Genomic DNA, 21,976 nt, shown 5'->3' with positions numbered 1-21,976 from the left:
GCCAAAAGGGTGAACTGGATCACTGAGCTTATCTGGTGGGAAGCTATTCTTCTGTGGTAGGTTACTTGCTTTACTATGTTCACCCTACGGACTTGTGATCAGTTGTCCTGAAAACAGGAGTGGAGAGTAAGGGGACAGACGCCTCTGGTAGCATCTGTTATAATGGCCTATGTTTAATTTGAAACTGTGCTCTGGAAATGTTACTTCCTCGGATGACATGTCGATCTGAATCGACATAGGTGAATGGGAGGAGTCTGCCTGAGACTCCCCGTTCTGCTGGAACAGGTACTCTTGAGGTCAGCTGAACTGGTGATCTGGTGGAGATGAGTACTCCAGTGGCACTGGTACTGACGGCAGCCCGAGGGAAGGGGCAGGGATTTGTAGAAAGCAGCATCGCCCTGTTTAGTGGCAGACAGACTTAAATTGGCATAAGTTTATCCTGCTTAGATCAATGGTAGTTTCCTGTGACCCATACCTCCTGAGGCAGAACAGGATTGTGGACTTGGGGAGGGGAGGATCAATCATGTCTAACTTAGGGGTGGAGAAAAAAAATGTAGATGGTGTGCAGTTATTATGGAGGGGTTATTGTTTGGTTTTGTTCTGCTTCTGTGTCTGGAATCAGCGGAGTTGGAGGCAGCAGAAAATTCAATGAGATCCATAGTGGAGGGAAAAAGGAAGACCTATGTTGTGGAGGAATTAAAGATGTTTTTGTGGTTCTTGGTATCAGAGATCTAGACGTGCTTTTCCCACTTCTTTTTTTCATTTGGTTTATCAAGTAATACTGCTAATTTGTTGTTGTTTCTGCGGTGTATGGCGTAGAAGTTATTTGAGAAGTTTTAAAATTGAATTGTGTTTCTGGCTGTGCTAAGTGATTCATCCTGCTCTGCAGGAGAGGGTGATGAGACTGTGTGCTTCCATTTCTGTGATTTGTGTATGCCACTATCTTTGAAGAGCTTCCAGGCAGTGTGAAATCTGTGGGTGATGCCATAAATAAATTTTAATTCTTTCTCCCTTACATCTTCTTCCTTCCTCTCTAGAGTTTCTAGAATAGTTCCAGCTTTATCCAAATGTCCACATTTATGATGAATGGTTTTTTCCTCCTGCATTTTTTTGGTTGTTTTGTGTGCATTTGTTGAGCTTTGTGAGAAGCTATGTGATAGCTTTAACTTGATCTTTGCCTGATTTTAAAATTTCCATAAAACCAAAATTCTCTGGAATCATATGGAAAATCACCCTGCCTCTGTTACAGGTAAATGAGAATTTTATTCTGATTTGGCTAGTTAGCCAGCCAGTTTCCTTATCCACATGTGTGTGAGGTATGAAGAAGGGAGAGTGGCTTTATAATACTATTGTATATGTCTTGAGAGCACCCTGGACTCTAGGTTCAGATTTTGAACTGATGACATAATTTTTGTACTGCTTTTTATATCTTAAATTTTTATGTGATCAGTATTCATAGGACCTTGTTTCATGGTGACTTTAAAGCTGCAAATGCCACCGAAAGAGACAGTGTTCCTTTCCCCCTCGTTTGCCACTTATTCCTGCCTGTATGCTGCTCACTGCATTCTGATACCTAAACAACAATTGGTGTTCTTAAATGAGGTTTTATTACTGACAAACTCTGCCCTTAAGAGAAATTTGCACCACCTCCCCCCCCCAGCTCCTAATTTCAATGATGTGAATGGAATCAGTATAACTCTTGTCCTCCTTTCTCTTCCCTTTCCCTTTCTGGCACCTGGTTGTAGTGTTTACAAGATTATGGAGTACTAGAAAGTAAGTACACTACTTTGCTGTGACAGACAGGGAAGCAGTTGCTGTTTTCCACTAGTCTAAGGCAATTTTTTAAAAGCTTTTTACAGAAAAAAGCTTGATTAAGGACAAAAAAAAAAGTACTTTAGAGAAACTACAGTGATTTTGAACTCTGTCCCATTAAGAAGGTGGGCTCTCTTTGATATTTATGAACAGCAACGATCTGAAAGCAGCAAGCCAACTTACAAAGCATGAGTAGTATCATCAACTTCAGTGAAACAAGGCCCATTTTCTTGTTCCACTTCTTGGTTCAGTTTCAGGAGGGTGTATGTGTCGTTAATGTCCCCTAATCTCCAACAAACCCCTGTACCCTTTAACCTGACTCCAAGGAGATGTAGAATACTTAATTTTTAAATTACAAATTTCTAAAAAACAGGTTTTGTTTAACAAGGAAATATAGTACAACACAATTAAAGCTTGGGGGGGGAGCGGGGCTGGAAGAACAGTTTGTTCTTTTCCCTTTGGGGAGACTTCTGAAGTTCACAGGTTTATAAGTGTTAAGCGCTTTTTTTGCTGGGGGCAGAGGAGGAGACCAGGCACTCTGAAGAAACAAATCAATTCTGCTGAGTGGCAGCAATGATAGGATTCCAGGGGAAGTCATGTTGGTTGGGTTTTGCGCAGGCACAGTGGGTGAAATAAGCAGGACTGTACTTCTGGGGAAAATGTACTAAATTTGTCACACAGTCACTTGGGAAAGCAGTGACCCATTTCTCTGACAATAGCATTCTCTCTCTGTGTAGCTTTCGTCTCTTTAATGGTGAAAAGAGTTGGTTTCTTGAATTACTTTGAATTTACTTGAATTACAGGCTCTTTTCTCAGTTTTCCCTCTCCCCACCCCTTTCCAAAAATGAAACCTGTTGTCCAGGTTATAGCCACCCTAGATGTGAAAATTAACCATTGCAGAGACTCAAATACCTGCTCCCCCACTGTAGCATGGTACGTACACATCAACGGTGGTTACAGGGCCTATTCTGGAAGGCAGTGGTCAGGCGATTCTGCTCACATATAGATAAGTTCAGCCACATAAGGTGATGGTGGGGGGAGAAGGGATTGTAAGGGAAGATAGGAATTATTTAACTCCTGGGGGAGCTGGAAATAGCTGAATGCCTAAGCAGGAGCTAAGCATATTGTGGGGGAGGGGAGGCACAATGGCCTTGAACACAAATCAAAAAGGCATTCACGGGATACCTTGCTTTTTGAACTTCTTGGGTAAAGAAATCCCTTAAGCTAGCTTCCATGGGAATGAGGTTTTGAATTTTAACTATTCAGGCATCCACATATTACTCACTGTATGCAACTATTTTAAACATTTCACCAGGCCGGTGTTTTGAAGGTGCATAATCATGGATCTGTCATGTAAGCTCTTCCCTCCTGTATTTTTAACACATGAAACAGCAGCGTGCATGTTCCAAACAGGTGATGTTAAGTGGCCAAAGTTCCATTAAGTGGTGCTTCAATTTCTTCTGCCAGTCTCCTGCTGGCCATGATAAATACGATTCGAGGCATTAGGCAGTGGAACCATGATACAATGAGAGAACAGGTGGAGTGATCTTAAGTCACAGCCTTTTCAAAAGGGGGAGATTACAATTGCAGAGATAGCAGCATGTTTGATGCTTTTTTTTTTTTATTGAAACTTTTGGTGAAATAAAGTGCCACGAAAGAGGAGTTATCTGTGAAGAAGTTGTTCTTAGTGCAAGACAGTAGATTTGGGGTTTTGTTTGGTGTGGGTTGTTTGGTGTTTTTTTGGCAGGAAGCAAATCATCTGTTCATGGGGGGTGTGGGGGGAAATGTTAGGGGAAACAGTTTTCAAACCAGACAAAAAGGGGTTTGGTTTGTTTAACATGTTCTCATTCTGTGCAATTAGATGTCTAATGGTAATTAGTGACAACTCAAGCTGACATCCTTCATCAAATTACGCTTAAATCACCAATTCAAAATCGCTGCCTGGTATGGAGATGATGCTTTAGCATTCTTTCCTGGTCCCCTTCCTCATGCCATCGTAACCTACCTCTTCCCACAGCCCCAAGTAGCCATGCTGATGGGCAGCATTCCACTGCTGGGATGCTGGCAGTCACTGCCAAGGCAGATGCGTGCAAAATGATCACAAATTGAAAGTAATTAAACATCTGAGATTAATTTTTGTTGTCTTGTTCTAGTCCCCCTTGGGAGTCGTTTATTATATTATGTAAATATATTTGCAGTGAAAACTCTGATAAGGATGTGGTGTCTGAGAGAGTAGAATATTGAATGAGGATGAAAACAATCAACTCACTCTGCAGGGTATCTGTTTTGAGGCTTTCAAGAGGCATTGTAAACAGAAGTGACCATAGTCATGCATGCTATTGGAAGGATATTTTGCAAAGGGGAAGCAAAAATGCATTAGAGTTGAATTATTTCTCAATTGTCCCTCAGCAATTCCATGACAGAGCCAAAATTAAAATTCATATCTACTGTGACTTTCGTGAAATCATGTCTTCACCATTTTTCTCCTGGTAGATGCTGTTCTTATAATCATTCTAACCCTAAAATATTAAACAGAAGGCTTGGAACTGCATGTAATAGAACAAGAAAAAGGGCAAATTATTTGTAAGTTTTACTGTGAAATGCATCACATGAGTGAAGAGGAAGTGTGTGTGGGGAGCAATACATTATCCTCTCCTGAAGACTCCTGAAACCACAAAATAAGCATTTTGTTTCATTGTTCAGTACTCCACTTGCTTTGGCTTAAGGTGATAGTTAAACGCTGATCTTTTGGGCTCATTTTGCAAACAGTTAGTTGTGCAAGGCTTTTAGATTTTTACACTGAAGCTTCCCTTGCGAAGAAAAGAAATGGGAATGATATGCAGATACACAGCATTGAATAGCTTGATTAACTTGTGGAAGTTTTTCTATGCCAGCTTTTTCCTGGGGGTGGGGGAAAGTTTCTGTTAGTTGCCTAGACAGTCCCTGTGTCTCGCTGGTGGAGTTGTGCTGTGTATTGCATTCCAAACCGCTGCTGTGAATGTGTGCTAAACCTGCCTTAATTCAAGATTGAAATCCAGGGCTGAACACTGCTTCCTGTCCTGTGTCTGTTCCAAACCCTCTTTGTCTACTGGGTGTTGCGATGCTGTAGTTGTGTTTTGGGTTGTCACCAGTGGCAGATTGAATGCTTGCAGGAGTAAATAGGGATTTGCACAAAATATATTATAGCAGTAAATAGGGCAGAGACTTTGTAGTCTCTGTCTCGGCACAAATGCATGAGATGTGCATTGTTTGATCAATAAGCCAGTTCTGCTTGTATAACTTCCCAGACAGAAGCGGACTGCTAAAATGGCAGTGGCTTTGAAAAGGAGGTGGAGTGTTATGTTAACATGAAAGCAAATGTTGACGGTGGTGTTTCCCAGATCCCAAGAGACCAGTCCAAGGGAGGCTGTTGCAACAGTTACGGCTAACCGCTGCAAGATACAGTTGCAAAATCTCCTTTTGCTGAAAGCTTTCTTGCTTACAGACACAAAGGGGGGGGGGGGGGGGGGGGGGCGGGGCGGACCAAACCAAAACCACAAACCAAAACAATCAAAAAACCTTACCACCCTGTCCCCAAAATTAACACCACCCCCCCCAAAAAAAAAAAAAAAAGTCAGTACTTCAAGTTAACTGCAGTCTGTGCAAAGCATCCAGGTTAACCTTGCTGCCTTGGTGTGATTAAACTTGATTTTGTTTTTCCCTTTAATAGGAGGTGGTGTCTGATCTAGGCTATCTTGATTATGTTAGTTTTGGGGTGGTATCAACTCTCTTAATTGCAGCTGGTATGTTACACTGAGAGACTTTTTTTGTTCCCTGCTGTAAAACCAGAAGTTACGCAGCTAGGAACTTTTTGTTTTGCGGTGTGTGTCAAATGAGCAGCTTAGTGCACTTGTCTAAACGTGTAGAAGTGTGATCATACAATTGTATATATTCACTGCTTTTATTTGCTGCTGCCATCATAATGCTACTCTTTACGTGTCTGGGTTTTATGTGAAGGTTAGTGGGTTTGTAGCTCTCAACTCAAGCATTAGAGGCTTGTGCTTTTAGATTTGAGGGCCTGGGTTGGTCCCTGTAAGCAGCTATGTGAGATTAGCGTGCTGTTATATAGTGATTGACTTGGAAATAGCAGTTGAAGTCTGAGATCTGTTTGCTCTTCAATAGCATATGCAAAAAGTGCTTGTGTTTAGTCTTCAGAGAAATTCCAGTTCTCTATACTATCATATACTAGTTGATTGCTGAATAGTGATGTTGAGAAACATTAGTACAGTGGTACACTACACCCCTAAATTTGTTTAAAGCTTTAAGAATTAGCTGGAGGAAAACAAAAGCAAAATTATAACTTGGTGAGGGGTGATCCAACATTCCTTTGAAAAATTCTGATTTCTGGTGAATGCCTGGATGAAGAAATAAATGCCACAACTGGAGGGGGGATGGACGGGGATGAGGACACATTAAAAAAAAAAAAAAACACCCCCAAAAAAACCCACACAAACAAAACCAAAACAACAAACAAACAAGGCCAAACACACCAAAAAACCCCACCAAAACAAAATAAAATGTAACTGGGCTGTGTTGTCAGAGTAATACTTGTAAGTTGTGTTCACATGCACTGTATAGGATAACTTGATCTTGCTGCTTGATAACTGAGTCTGGTTAGAATGTTACACGGGTGTCCTAGTATATTTACTGCTAAGTCTTTCTCGCACTAATCCAAGTGGCTCTGATCGCTTATCCCTGGATGATTTTAGAGCTGTGAGGCCCTAGATACGAATCTGTACTTACCTGCAAACAGGATTAGTCTGATTTGTTCTGATTATTATTTTTTTTTCGGCCAGCCAGTTTAGAAGGTGTCGCAATATGTGTGTTATTTCAGCCGAAATTTTATAGTTACAGGAAATACTATGTTTCTTGTATAATATTTTTTGTTATGAAATAAGTCTTCTGCTTCTAGTTCCTGTCAGCCTCTAAATAAAAGACTGCTAACCGTAAATTCTTTACATTTTTTGGTCTTAGTTTTCGCTGATTTTTTTAATGCTATTTGTTCATTAAACAAGCTGAAAAAATGCTTACTAATATAGAAAAATCAGAGAAGAGGAACACAACAGGAAATGCTTGGTATTAGCAAGCTTGATGTGGTATTTGTAAGCATGACTGCCACTTATTTATGCATATTCATCATAGATGTACATGTTGTCTCCTTTCAGGTTCCTGAGCAGCAGCCAATTACTTTATGTAGTGGAGCTGAAGATACCAAGCATTATGAGGAGGGCAAGAAATGTGTGGAAGAATTAGCATTGTACCTCAAACCACTCAGCAGCGCAAGAGGTAGTTCCTGCGTTGTTTCCTTTGAAAATGAAAGCTGGAAACAAATAAAATGCAAAACAAATTATCCAAATGATTAGTTAGTCTGTTTGAAAAATGGATATAAACCTAGTCAAAAATCAAATTGAAATAAATTTCCTAAGCATTGAGGTTACATCTTCATGGTGTGTGTGGAGGGAATTTAAAGGCATTATGTCAAAAACAATACTGAGATGCATTCGGCTGTGGTATAGTAAGTTGAAACAAACCTTTTTAAGTTGGGTTGACCTCTGCAGACTAAGTAAAAATAGATAGTTCTGCTTTTTTTTGAGTTCTGCTTTGTTTGAGATAACTGTAATAATGCAGCTTGTTTGTATAGGAGGAATAAACTGAAACACTAAAGTTACTGCGTATAGGATATATAAGAGAAATAAGTAATACTATGTTTATACAAGATCTTGTGCAAGAGCTGGGTCCCTCTAGGTAATTCTAATTTAGCAAAACTGCACTGGGTTCAAGAGTAGGGATTTTATCTCTTGCTTACGGTGGGCTTGGAAAAATCTGTCAACCCACAAGGTAGAGCTGAGCATCGTGAGCATCATGAACATCAGGTTTTCAAAACTGAACTTCTACAAAAAGCTGTCTCATGCTTTTCCAATGAGTACAGTGTGATAGCAGTGTCACTCTGAGTGGTAGTGAGCTAATGAACAAGCTCTGTGCTGTGCAACAAACTCAGTGTAGCAGCCCTATGTCTAACGACTCACTTGTTCCTTTAACCTGGTTTCAGTGGCTCCCAGCACATTTGTGAATCGCAGTTTTTGCACATAATTAAATGTCACCCAAACAGTTTTGAACTCGTCCAAGTTTGGTTTGGCTTGACCAAGCCAGTGGATTTATCAGCTATAGGTAAAAAACCTAAATGTCTTGTGCGAACAGACAAATGTCAAAGCCGGCACTGGTCCCTGAAGCTGATGGGTAAGGGAAGGACTGCAGTATGATCCTACCCTTGAGGAGACACCTGAGAGTCTGTATAGGAGGGTACAGGACAGACTTCTAGTGTGGGGAGAGAATTCATGAGAGGTTCTGCCTTCTTAGAGAGCCAAATCAGTCAATCACAAGACTTAAAACTGTGGGAAAGCTGGCTCCCAGGAACTCTTTGATTTTAATGCCAAGTAAAACTGACAAAAATGAACTTCTGATATGCCTTTTCTAGTGTTCTGTTTAACAAAGTGGACATCGGGAGAACTAGGTCTGCACTTCTACAGTACAGTGGTTGAAGGCTGTCATAAGAAGAGGAGATATGAGATAGTTTATTTTTTTTTTTTCGCTTTATTTTGAAGGTGTGGGTCTTAACAGTACTACTCAGAGTGTGCTAAGTCGTCCCATGCAAAGGAAACTTGTGACATTAGTTCATTGCCAGCTCGTGGAGGAAGAAGGGCGGATCAGAGCCATGCGTGCAGCACGGTCGCTTGGTGAAAGAACAGTCACAGAGCTCATTCTTCAGCATCAAAATCCTCAGCAGCTCTCTTCCAACCTCTGGGCTGCAGTGAGAGCCAGAGGGTGCCAGTTCCTTGGACCAGGTAGGTAAAATCACAGTACTACTTCTCTACTAGAAGCAATTCAGAGTTGAGGAGGATTGATAAATGGGTGTCACATTGCCTGAGTGATTTTATTAGGCAATGGTTTAATTTCTTAATAGTAGGTCTTCAGAATTGATGATATATCTGTTGGGCTGCTGTCATGAACTTTCTCAGATTTTTAGTGCTTTGACCAAGTCTTCTGTAAAATTCAGAATAATGTGTGTCCTTTTGTTCTTATGATAAGATAAAAATGCTATTCTTTGAAAAAGTGAGATCCTTCTAGAAAAAATAGAAGTGACTAGACATGGCTTCTTTTCCTTCTCTAGGGTAATAAACATACAAAAAGAGTTGTGGGGAGAGATTTGTTACACTTAAGATCATGTGTATGCATTTTTAAAAGTTATATACTTAAAAATTCCTTTTCACAGAATAGTAAAGCAATCAATTTTGCTTAAAAAGAATAATGAAGTCTCATTACTGAAAATGTAGCCTTTGCTTGCTGAGGACCAACAAAAATGATACCTTAAAATATGAAGCCTGTTGCTTAAAGAAAAAAAAAAAAGAGGCTTTTGCCACTGAAACAAGTGAAGGAAGACTTAACTTTGGGGTACTAACTTTTGCAGCACTGCAGGGAAGAGAGAGGCTTATTACCTAGAAAAATATGCTGTGCTACCACACCTAATTTATTTCTGTGGGCACTAGTTGCTGTTTTACCTGCGTGGGAACCAGCCTTGCCCTTCCTCAGCCTGTCAGCTTTTTCTGCTGGAATACATGTGGGGTGTAGATAATACACTTTGAAAACTTGTATATTAATGATCAAGAGAGAGGTATAGACAGGAACAAAGAAGTCTTGCTATCATGTGATACCCAAAGTAGAACAAATAGGATTTTAATATTTTTTTTATTATTCTTATTTCCCAAGTCACAATCTGGGAATCTGGAAGTGTTCTTCCCTTCTTACTCAGCTCCCTTTCCTTCTGTGGGTTTGTGTATGTGTTGGGGGGATTTTGTAGCTGGTCTTCCACTTGCAGGGAAACGAGAAGCTGTGCATAAATCTTTCTTGATATTCCCTCATCCTTTTTCTTTTCTTTGCGTTTTGCCCCCACCAGCCATGCAAGAGGAGGCTTTAAAGCTGGTTCTGCTGGCTTTGGAAGATGGATCTGCTTTGTCACGGAAGGTCTTGGTTCTCTTTGTGGTTCAGAGGCTGGAGCCGCGATTTCCTCAGGCTTCTAAAACTAGCATTGGGCACGTTGTCCAGCTTCTTTACAGAGCCTCGTGCTTCAAGGTATGAAGAAGATTCTGGTCGGAGATTTCATAATGCTATGAAAACTATTGGTTTTCACTTTCGATTTTCATTGCCATGTAACATTGAATGTACCTAAAAATATGTGTAGTTGTAGAAAGTATTACTCATTAAGTCCCACATGTTTAGAGAGTTCTTCCTCATACACCTATGATGGCACCGTAGACTGAAATTGCAGCTTCAAGCTGTGAAGCCAGGTTTTGACTCTGTCCAGGTTTAATAGATGCACAGTAACAAAACCTGTATGTAGGTCAGCATAACTTATCTCCTTAGAAGAGGCTTAAAGCTTCTGTTAATCGAGTGGTGGTGTGGTTAGACACAAAGAAATATGAGGCTCTTGGATATCAGAATTGTATAAAGAGAACTGAAGCTGCTTATTGTGCTTTGCAGTATTTAATGGTCCATTCCTAGGTGCTCAACTTAAATGTCATTCACTTTTGGTAAATAAAAGAGAAAAATGCTTTGTTGCTGCTAATTGTACCCTCAAACAAAATTCTGTGATAAAAACAAAATACCCTCATTGGAAAAGTAAGGATGCTGTAAAGTTGCTTAGGAAGTGATACTTCCACCACTATCTGGGTCAGTCTGAGTAAATTGTTTGGTATCCCCTTCATAGCGGTTCCACTTTACGAGGAGTGTGTTAGTAGGAACTAGCGTTCACTGCGTAGCATTATAGTTCAGTTTAGTTTAAGAGGAAGAACTCAGTTGCTGACTGAAGATTTCACTTGCTTTGGACTTCACGTAATCTCTGGCTTATCCTGCTTAATTGTATTTGGTTCATTTCTCCGTGCTAGGTGACAAAGCGAGATGAAGATTCCTCCCTGATGCAACTGAAGGAGGAATTTCGGACTTACGAAGCTCTGAGAAGGGAACATGATTCCCAGATAGTTCAAATAGCTATGGAAGCAGGTTTACGCATTGCACCAGATCAGTGGTCCTCACTGTTATATGGAGACCAGTCTCACAAATCCCACATGCAGTCTATCATTGACAAGGTAAAGCCACCTAAAATCAACCCAGTCTACCTTGTTTGCAGCTGTAGCAGATTTAAATGCTTTTAACGTTGTTGTGCCCATATGTACTCACTTTACCCATTAATCATTTGCCCTGTTATTTCAAAACCTGTTATGGCCTAAATCATTAGGATATTTATTTGTAAGCTGATGCATCTTGCTCCCTCTGCCATGCTGCCATCTCTTTCTGCTTCACCTTTTCCTGTAGCTGGGAAGCCACAAAAATTAGCTACACAGCTGGGATGTGTCCTTTCTGAACAGCTGATAACTGCCAATGTGGTATCAGAGGTTAATGGTTCATGTTTCCGGGCAGGAAGTTAGTGCATAAGCTGAAAGAAAAATCAGTACCCTAATCTGTATCTGAAGGAAGTATGTGAGGTGGAAGCACATTTCTTTAAATAAAAATGCTTGACCTCTGGAAATGCCCAGATCTCTTTTTGTTTAGAGGGAACATAGGATAAATGGCCTTTTAAATTAGGGGACTTGCATGTAAGTGCCTAAATGAGGTGGGAGGAACTGAACCGAACCTTGTTGAATGGTTACAAAAACTGTGAAACAATTGCTTTGGCTGCTGTGCAGGAGGATTAGCTTCAAGGTCAGTCTGCTGTGTATTTATGCCTTTCCCCACCTTTTCAGGTGTGCTGGCAGACATCTTCGAAGGAGCTTGGTAGAATTAAAGGATTTTAAATACTGAAACTGTGATGTTAGTAAATGGAATGTTGCTAGATATCTTTGTCCTTCAACCATGTTGCTCTTTACTGTTTGCTGTACGCAGTTTAAAGCAGGGTGCAAACCTGTTGGTTCAGGAGTTGGAGTTACTAGACTCCTGAGAAATCTAAATTAAATGGTTTCTAATATCCTGTGGGTTTTTTCTGGGTGTCAGCACAACGCAGAAAAGAAATAGGTTACATTGCTAGAAATAACACCAGCCTTTGTTTTGTCTATTTAGAACAGTATTTTAACCTGCAATGTCAAAGAATTGTTCTTAATGCTGGAGAAAGAATTTAATAGAAGGTGCTGACTGAAATGGGCTTGTGCGAAAACATTCAGGGAGACAGCTCTTGTGAGCTCATGGAGCAACTGTCAGAAACAGTGAGGATTGCTTTGCCTGTAGAAAGTCAATTATAATAATTTCTTTAAGTTGCAGACCCCAGCCTCATTTGCACAGAGTGTTCAGGAGTTAACTATTGCTCTTCAGAGGACTGGAGATCCAGCTAACCTGAATCGTCTTCGACCTCACCTAGAGCTCCTGGCAAATATTGATCCCAGTCCAGGTAAGTCTAGACCTTTTATAGAAATCTTTAACTTACAGTCTAGCAAGAGGAGCTTAACACTGTTGAAGGATTGAAAGCTGTTCATCAAGTAGAAGAAAACATTCGCTAACTCAAACTTAAGATTCTTGTGTGGTATGCATAACCGGCCTGGGAACAACAGTAATCTGTGTGAGGAACTGAACTATTCTGAAGCTAAAATTGATTCAAAAGTACAGCAGGAATCATTTCCTCACTTTTCTGAAGAGAACTTCCTTGTTTGTCACTGCTGGGTGAGCATGGATGAGAATGTTGAATATGTACAGTCCTGTGAGGTTACATGGTGTATACTTGATGTTAGGCAATGCTGACTGGAGGCAGTGGCGGCAGTCGTAGCTTCCTCCTATTCCCTTTTTCAGTACGTGTGGTGTTATTTGAAAACAGATTTACAAATCAACAGGAAGGTTGATAGAACCACTGTGCTTAATGCAGAGCCTTAGCTGTCACTCTAAGATACCTTTTTCTCTCCAGTTCTTTATCAGCGCAAGTGATTTACTTACAAACTAGGGGAAGTCTTCAAGCAAACACCAGATTAAGGGCTTCTGGTAACTTATCTAAACATTCTGTGTCTTTGTTCTAGAAATTCGGTGTGTTAATTTTTGATCTGAAGTCTCTAGCCTGTAGGCATTGCACTCAAAAACAAAAACAAAACCAAAAACCTCTTGGAGGCAGCTTAAAAATCAGAAGACATCTTCTGTGTAAACAATTCTGGATTCCAAAGTAGAGTTTTGATAGCTTGAGTAGAGAGAATCTGGGTAAAAATCAGTCTAGACAAGAAAGATTTGTTATCCTTAGGGAATATAGTATTTTTTCTTGATAATATATAATTCTGCAAAGGTGTGAAGGACAGTCTGGGAAGGGGAAGTTAGTTGGAAAGAATATAACTGGGAAATAAAATCTAAACTGTTGACAGAGGAGAGAAAGGTGGAAATCATTGAAAAAGTCAGCAGCACTATGAGGTTGGACTGCCTCAGGGAGAAGGGAAGGAACAGAACAGAAAGTACTGTGGCTGAAGTTTTACTTTATTTGATATTAAAACTGATTTTACAAAGTAGTGCCAAGGCCTGAACGATGACTTCAGTGATGACAAGTTGTAGTTCTTAGTTTCTGTTTGCTTAAACAAATGAACTTTCCTTTCAAATGAGGTCCAGTTATACTTTACGGTGAAAGGAGATGTAGTGCTTTCCTCCCAAATCTCTCATGCTATGACAAGTCAGGGATGAAATTGTGTGTACTGCAAATTTGTTAGCCAAAGACTGATATGGAAAGTGGATTCACTAGTAGCCTCACACAGTTTCAGTAGGTGAGTCTGATCTTGATGTTTCTCTTCTGTGCTGCTGAGTTGCTTCCCTGCTGTTGTATAGGTACATAGAAGTTCCTCTGGAAGAATTTAGTCCTTGTGAGAGAAATAGAGTGTAATTGTGCTAAAGATCTTGAAAGGCACTTGGAGAACTATGTTTTGCAGCGGAGTGTGTGTGCACACGGTGGCAGTGTCATCTGCTGGAACAGACTACGGGATTAGAAAAGTAAATTGACTAGAAAGAACAAGTGCCCCCATAGAATTAAGGCTGTAAAATTTATTCATGCTGTTGTATGTTAGGTGGTGGTCTGATTTTTGTGGTAGATTGCGTCTCACATGGAAGAATGTCACAAGGCATCAATTTACGTTGCTATTCAGTGATTGCCTATGTGATCTAGGCCAGTGATGATGGTATTTGTACAGAATATTTACTCACAGAAGTCCAAGTGCAAGGAGGGATTTTTCAGCCCAGTTTTATTTTCATTATGTGCAGAGTTTGTACAATGTATTTACTCTGGAGTTCTTGTGGGATATGAAAGTTTTGGTAAAAGGAAATAATTTGATGTGATAATGATAGTCTTGCTTGGTCATTTGGTATTTTGTGTCGTTCGGTCTTGAGTCTATAAGTAGCTTTATTCCTTAAGTGGTACATATTCCTGAATTAGCGCTGAAGGCTTTCTATCTAGTGACACACTTTTCTGATAAAACCTTTTTGGTTGTTTAGTGAAGTTTTGTGATCCTGATGGTTTGTTTTTACCTGTTTTTTTCTGACTTTTTTTATATTCTCTGTTTGCTGTCAATGCAATAGATGCTCCACCTCCAACATGGGAACAACTGGAAAATGGACTAGTTGCTGTGAGGACTGTGGTTCATGGCTTAGTTGATTATATCCAGAATCACAGCAAGAAAGGAACAGATCAGCAACAGGTAAAAGCTAAATTATTTAGGAAATGCTTACCCCTAAATTTTATTGGCTGTATTCAATAGTAGAGATCTACTAATGTCGTCTGGAGAGATTTGGGTTTTTGAGGAGCTGATTAAAAATATCGCTGCTGCTGTGTCATACTTATCAAAAAAGAGACAAACAAGAAAGGAAAAAATACAAACCCAAAACACCCTCCCCTACCTGTTGTATTAATTTGCACAGCTCACTAGGATGAAAAGAAAACGGTCTGATCCAGTTGCAAGCTCAGGGAAACGAATAAACAACCTGCCTGACTAGAGGGTGGGGAAGAGAAGGTGAGGTGCCTAGCGCGATGATCTGTGGGAGTTTTCTTGGGTTTGTTTTAATGTCACACATTTCAGCCAGATGGCTCTGTGTTAGTGAAATGATTCCTATACCTGTGCTTAATGGTCTGTCAAGTTTAAAGATTTGGGAAGAATTCATATAAAAGTACCGTCCAAGTTCCTGAAATAAAACTTTCTGTTTTGGAAATGAAATTATGTTGCCAAATAGATGTATTTCAGCTTCTCATAATTATCTTATCACATCTTCCTTTGATCTCGTATTGTTGTATAGCTAAGTTGATATAAAAGCTAGTTGCTGCTGAAAGACAGAGCTGCCTGTGACACATTCCCACTCCCTCCCTTGTGTTGGCACTCATCCTCTTAAAGAGCTCGTTCGGGGAGCTGAACCAGTAGAAAGATTATCTCTGCCAAAAAAAAGAGGCAAAATTAGTGAATTATTTCTGCTGTTTTACCTTTTTGCATTCACTGGGATGTCTAATGAGCACTGTTACCAGTGAAAGGAAAAGCAGTAGGAATACACAAGTGGAAATTGGGGTGGGAAAAACAGTGAGGGTTTTTGTTCTGGCGAGACCATCGCCTGGACCTGGTACATGCTGTGCCGCTTGGAAAGGAACCCAAAGCCTCCCAAGTGGGAAAGGGGACATCTGCTGAGTATTGGGCAGAATTTTTGCTAGCTGGCAGCAGTGGCTGGCAGAAGGCTGTGCAGCTTATGTACACCCTGCCTAAATCCTTTTTTCACTACAGTAGATGGGAGAAAATAAAAAATAAAAAAGAACCAGCTTGCAGATGGCTTCTTATGGACTTTACAGATTTTGGCTTGAGTTTCTCAGAAAGGAAGAGTTTACTTTTACAGACATTTCCCTTGGTGGGAACTCTTGATAGGGTATTTCTGCCTCTGATTTATTAATTCTGCCATAAAAACTGTAGGAATGTAAATGTCTTTGAGACAGCCTCTGGCCTTCTGTCAGGATTTATTTAGAGAGACTGGCAAATGGGCGTACGTGCAGACAGCAAGATTGCAGTAAGTTGTCGTTTCTTGGGAAACTGAAAAATACAGAAAACTATCCATACCCTGCTGATCTGTGTAGGAGTAAGATTGCATCCTCAACTAGTGATAGAAATAATTATCATAGATAGTGAAGAGATTTTTAGTCCAAAGGGGGGGGGGGTGTAAAAGGGAACTTGATGAAATTTAACTGTCTTGGAGGTCAAAGAGATACTCAAGTGCCATTTTGAGCTAATGGAAACCCAGGGAAAAGTAACTGACTACATTGTATTTATTTTCAGTCTACCACAAAGCTTGATGACTGTTTGACAGTTCCTGATTGAGCATGGTATTTTTTTTCAGCCTGTATCAGTTTTGTCCACTTAACTTGTCCTGAAATATACATCTGTGTTCCAATCAAGCTCCAGTAAGGAATTTGAATAAAAATGTTTTAAAAACCTGATGGTGACTTAGTTGTCAAAATACCTACTCTTGAATCTCTCAGTTCTGTTGAAGAACCAAACACAAATACTGCTCCAGTTGTTTATTTCACATTAGGTACTTCTGGAACATGTAAGTTGAAGAAACTACCAACAGTCAAGCATTAGGTCTTTAAGAGGCTACGTTCAGCTCTTGGTTAAGTGCGCTTGTATTCAGATATCTCACCTGGTTTCTTTAACCTTGTCAGCCTCCTCAGCACAGCAAGTACAAGACGTACATGTGCCGAGACATGAAACAGAGAGGAGGGTGCCCCCGAGGGGCCAGCTGCACCTTTGCACATTCACAGGAGGAGCTAGAAAAGTAAGTGTGCCTCTTATGTGAGAAATCAGTCCAATCTCTGTTTTGTCTTATCCATAAGAGTTATTTATCATATCTAGGAATGAGGAGGCATAACTTATCTGTTACATTAGCAAGAAATAATGTGGAAAAACTTATAACAATAATTTCTTAAGTTGTGGAACTGTTCATGCTTAAATGAAGGATATTTTGCTTTGTTCAGTGGTAGTGCAGCTCTGAAAGTTTGATATTTACACAAGTGTTATCTGAGATTTTGGAGGTGGGCTGTTTTTCTTAAATGTGACTAAACATGCTGTTTGACTGCATTCATTATGGTTGCTTGGTTGTGTGTACTTCTCATCTTGCCTTTATGTTCAGGTAGGTTGCTGGTAGTTTTTCAGATGTCAGACTTCTCTTATTTTTCTGTGCTGCTAGGGCTATCCAGAGAGCTAAAACCAAGCATCACAAGCTTTCTTTCTGAAACAGTATTCTTTGAAACTTTTTGACAGATTGCACATGCAGTAACCTTAAAGTGGTTAAAGCTGTTGTTGAGCAGTTAAAAATGATGGTCATATGAAGTCTGCAGTAGATAAGCTACATTGATTACAGATTTAGAGAGAGTGCTCAGTTACCCAAGAGCAAGCTGCTGCTGTTCTGAAGGTTGTTTTAATATTTTTTTTTTAATTAAAATGGATTCTTTAAGAGTTAAAAGAAATAAATACAATGCATTTTATTCAGTGTATGTATAACTTGGTTTTGGGGCTAAAATAATTCATGTCCTTCAGATAAAGGTCCTTTTTTAAAAATCAGAATATATCTCCAAAGATTTGGAGATGGTATGCAATCTTTCTTTTTCTCCTTAGTCTAAAATTTGAGGCATTAATACGGGAGTTCATGGGCTGTATAGCCAGCATGCAGTGCATTGGCAAAACAGGAAGGAAAAAAGAGCAGAGCATGCGGTGTTAGAATGACAAAGGCAGTTATTCAAATGGACAGAGAATAGGACTTTGATACTTGTCTTCTGCAGAAACAGTTGGGGTTTTTCCCCTTTTCTCGTGGTGTTAAGAAAATGGGGATTGATATAGCTGGTTTGGATGGTTAATGAGGGTGGTGAGCCATGTTAGTACCTCTGAACTAGTTGTGTGTATCAAGGACTGTTTTTCAGCTTTGCAGGTGGAAGAGGCCTGTTTTGTCCAGACTGACTTGTGTGCCTTAGTAATAATGGTGTTATGGGGTGAAGTGAAGCAAATGTTTGTTCAGTTTCAGGTTGCAGTAATTTCTATAGGTGGCTGGCGAACTTCGAGTTCCAGTTCTTCCTTCGACCTTTTATTTTTGCTTAGTTCCTTTCAGCAGATACTGCATTACTGTTCTTTTTAAAACTGTTTAGTATGAATAACATGCTTTGCTGTTGCTGTGTAGATCCTGTATCTTTATATATAGCTTTAAGTTTGCGGGAAGGTTATAGGGAAGTATGTGGTAATGTGTTAGATAGCAAGTTACAATCTAGACTTGCTTAAACAGCATCTTGTTCCCCTCTTGGCAAGGGGCAAAGACCCACTGTGCATAAACAAATATTAAATATTTTAGATTATTTTGTGTTCTGCACATGTGGAGATGAGATTCATAAAATTGTTCAGAAAAATCCAGAAGACAGCACTGTGCAACTTTTATTCTAGGTATTTTATCATGGAGAGTGCTATATAAACTCTTGCTTTGTTTGAAAGGGCATCTATACATGTGTGCCTGTCTCGAGCATACTGGTATGTGTTCTAGATAAATGGGCAGGGATGGCCAGTCCTTCTCATCTTACATGTTGCATGCAAGCCTTCGGAGAGTCAGGAGCCATCAGACACTGCACCTCTAAGAGACCTGATGGGAGGCAGATGTCCAGAAGTAATTGGCAGGGAGGACATGGCAGTGGTTTCCCAACGTCCTTCTGCTGCTTTGCACGGAGAAACTGGTTTGGGTGTTGAGCAGGATGCCAAAGTAAAGCCATAAGTTGAGCCTGGGGAGCTCACTTTTGCTCACCTCCGTGTGTCCGGCTGACTTGCATGTCTGACATGAGATGTCAGAACGACTTCTTAGCAACATGTTTAGAAAGCTGTAGTCTGTCCCTACTCAAGTGCTGCTACTGTGATGATGGTCTGGTTTGTTTATTCCCTTTTAATGCGTTCTGAATTATTGCCACTGTCAACACTATGTAGCTTGAATGTGTAGTTTGATTATGCGGGTAAAGATTAATCCAGCCAGCAAATTGGGGTGTTAATGGAGAGTTAGGAAGGTGGCTAGAAGGAAGTCAGTGAGCTCTTAATAGATCAACAGCTCATATCTATATAGCAAGATTACACTTTGTCTGACTCTATACTCAGTCACATCTGAAAAACAAAACATCAAAACCCCACAACATAATCAACAAAAAAAGGCAAAACGTTTTTGCCTCTGCATTGCTGTTAATGCTGTGCATGTGGGCAAACCTACAGATTGGAATGGGACAGCTCTGCGCGGGGTCAGCTCTGCGGGGCAGCAGATTCTGCTGGTCCTCCCCCGTGCACAGCAGCACACAGGTCCTCACTGCCGCACCGGGAGCTCCGCAAAGCCATTCAGCATCAGCGGGGGCTCAGTGTGGCACTGCTGGGAGCTTCAAGTGCCTGGCAGTGAGTAGTCTCTCGTGAGAGACTGCGGGGGCGGCGGGCGGAACTGCCTGCGCGCTCGTTCCTGCCATGCCTGCAGCCTGCATTAGGTGAGGGGAAGGAGGCATGCTTGCAGCGGGGTGAGCAGCTCCAGGAGCAGCTCTGGGTGCGGGGCTGAAGCCAGACGCCTGAGCGGTGTCAAGCTCAACTGTCCTAGACCCATTTCTGCTCGCATATATATGGTGCTGGTACTGCTGTGTGCATTGTGCAGGTGGGGAAGACACGCCACAGCAGTGGGGACTGCGGTCCTCTCCACACCCAGAGCTGTGGGGAGGACTGGCATGGTGCCACACAGTGGCGGGGGGCGGGACACGGACTAGCAGAATCTGTTGACCTGTGCAGAATTGTCCTAGACCTCGTAAAGATTATCTGAAGATTGATTAATGGAGTAGAACTGCACCCTTTTTTTACAGTAATTTTCTACAATAACATGTGTGCCTTTCCTAGTTGTGTTACCATGTTGCTTTGCTTGTTAGAAAGTGAAAGTGTTGGCTTCAACCCTGTTGAAACCTCCTTGCATAGGAAATAACCTCTTACTCCGCAGTATAAACAACAGGAACACTCGGGCCTACAAATATGCACTCCCGCTTGCATTCAGGTATCTAAGCTAATGACAGGCTGTTTAGTGCAGGACCTTCAACTCTGGAATTTGCTCTCTTCATTGGTCTAGTACAGTCAGTCTGCTGATTTTTGTGGAACTTTAGTTAAAAGGCTCATGTTTGTTCAGACATACCAGTAGCAGTTAGATTTTTGGAATTACAGTGTTGGTCATAGAGGTTTTTGTCTCTGCAATCACTTAATTTATCAAACAACACAAATGGTGTAAGCTGCCTATTGGTATAGTAACATAAGTCTTAACTGTGCTCTAAAAGATATCACATGACAATAAAGGCTTGACTTCGCCTAGTGTTGCACAAATGGTGCAAAAGGGAATCTGTTCATCTTTTGTTGCTTTAATTTTCTGCTGTTAGTTTCTTCTCTCAATAAAATAGACTGGAGTAGTCTGATTCTTATTCTGAAGCTTCTCTTACTATAGGTAGTATTTTATGTGACGCTTGGTTTTCTTCTGTGCAGTTGAAATGCATGTATGTGCAGGAAATAAGACTTTAAACTTGCTGTGTGAAGTTTTAGCTGTGAATTCCTGGTGTACTTGTCATTAAAAATTCATCCTTGTTCTTCTGGTTGAAACTGCTATTAACAGATCAAATAGCAGTGAAGTCGTAGTCTAGCAGTCCTACTAAATTTCTCACAAGCCCTTAGGAAACTTGAATTCAAACTTGAAGCTTTTGGTAGCTTCTGTTTGAAAAATCATGAAAATGCAACTCCTTTTATTTTTTGTTTCAATTTTTGATGTGTGATTTCTTTTTCTGAAGATTCCGTAAAATGAACAAACGTCTGGTTCCCAGAAGACCCCTGAGTGCCTCCCTGGGCCAGCTAAATGAGGTGGGCCTGCCTTCAGGAGCTATCCTCTCGGAGGAAGGGGGAGTGGACTTGCCCAGTAGGAAAACTTCTGCTCTGCCAAATGGAATTGTGTCAACAGGCAGCACAGTGACGCAACTTATTTCTCGAGGGACTGACTCCAGTTACGAAACTGCTCTGAAGCCAGGGAAGATGGACCATCTGAGTAGCAGTGCCCCTGGATCCCCTCCTGACTTGTACGCGTCTTCCTAACTCTTGTTCAAAGTGTCATGTGTGTAAATATGCAGTAGAAACAAAGTAAACCCATTCTCTAGAAAAGAAATGGAGCAGGGGTTTATGTTGGGTTTTGTTTTGTTTTGTTTTTTTAAGTGATTAAATAGTAGAGTAGAAAACTAAAGCTAAAACTCTAAATGCTTCACTTCCCTGTTTGCTTATGTTTTAATTGGAGACAGTGCTGTAAGCCTTCAGAAGGTGGACTATAGAGTAAGAACAGTGTTTTAAAGTACAGCCTGCTATATCGGGCCTTAATGAGCGGTACCATCTTTCTACTTTTTTAGGCTGGAATCTGGCCCCAAGAGCTCTATTTCTGCCTTACCAGTGAACCCTCATCCCGTCCCTGCTCGGGCACCAACAGATCTGCCTTCTGTGTCTGTCACCAAGCAGTTGCAAATGGTACCACGAGGGTCTCAGTTGTATAATACTCAGCAAGCGGACATGTTTTATCAAGATCCTAGAGGAGCTGCCCCACCATTTGAGCCAGCACCTTACCAACAAGGTAAGTTTGAGACCAAGCTCTCTGTCTTTCATCTTCATGCTGATCTTATTCTTTCTTCCCACTCTGGTGTTTACTTAAGCTCTTAAGTTGGAATGCTCTTGCATATCACGTGTTGATGGCATGATAAAATGGAAGTTGGGAGGCTTTTTATGTCTTGACTTAGGACTTGATGCAGGTGAAAACAGAGGTTTGTATCCATCCAGTATAGCAAATTCTTTTTGCCAACTGGGCTAGATCAGGGATCTGGTAAACCTTAATTCAGTTCAGCTCTGGAAAATGGAAATAAAGCTTAACCAGCAGAGGGGTTTATGCTTGAGGGGCGAAAGTACTTACGTCCTTTATGAAAAGTGTGTGAGTGTTTCAGAAATGTCTGCACATGCGTTTGGGTGGAGAAAAGGGAAATTGGAGAAGGGCTGGGCACAAAAAAGAAAACATTGTAAAACAGGAAGAGGAAGAGTTCTAA

The 21,976-nt window shown here is 40.8% G+C and overlaps 1 protein-coding gene across 1 annotated transcript in view; it reads left to right on the top strand.

The window, feature by feature from the left end:
* The window catches only part of RC3H1 (ring finger and CCCH-type domains 1), a 65,703-nt gene that overhangs the window by 23,756 nt on the left and 19,971 nt on the right, over positions 1–21,976 (top strand). The window contains exons 3-11 of the mRNA XM_086463418.1: positions 7,017–7,137; positions 8,454–8,693; positions 9,803–9,978; positions 10,791–10,991; positions 12,151–12,283; positions 14,428–14,546; positions 16,541–16,653; positions 20,693–20,974; positions 21,296–21,513. Of these exons, the coding sequence (XP_086319544.1) occupies positions 7,017–7,137; positions 8,454–8,693; positions 9,803–9,978; positions 10,791–10,991; positions 12,151–12,283; positions 14,428–14,546; positions 16,541–16,653; positions 20,693–20,974; positions 21,296–21,513 (1,603 nt within the window). The remainder of the gene's footprint in view (positions 1–7,016; positions 7,138–8,453; positions 8,694–9,802; positions 9,979–10,790; positions 10,992–12,150; positions 12,284–14,427; positions 14,547–16,540; positions 16,654–20,692; positions 20,975–21,295; positions 21,514–21,976) is intronic.

The sequence above is a fragment of the Leptosomus discolor genome, chromosome 3, assembly GCF_034619465.1.
Source record: "Leptosomus discolor isolate bLepDis1 chromosome 3, bLepDis1.hap2, whole genome shotgun sequence".
NCBI lineage: Eukaryota > Metazoa > Chordata > Aves > Leptosomiformes > Leptosomidae > Leptosomus > Leptosomus discolor.
This window is presented reverse-complemented; position numbering and strand designations above follow the sequence as displayed.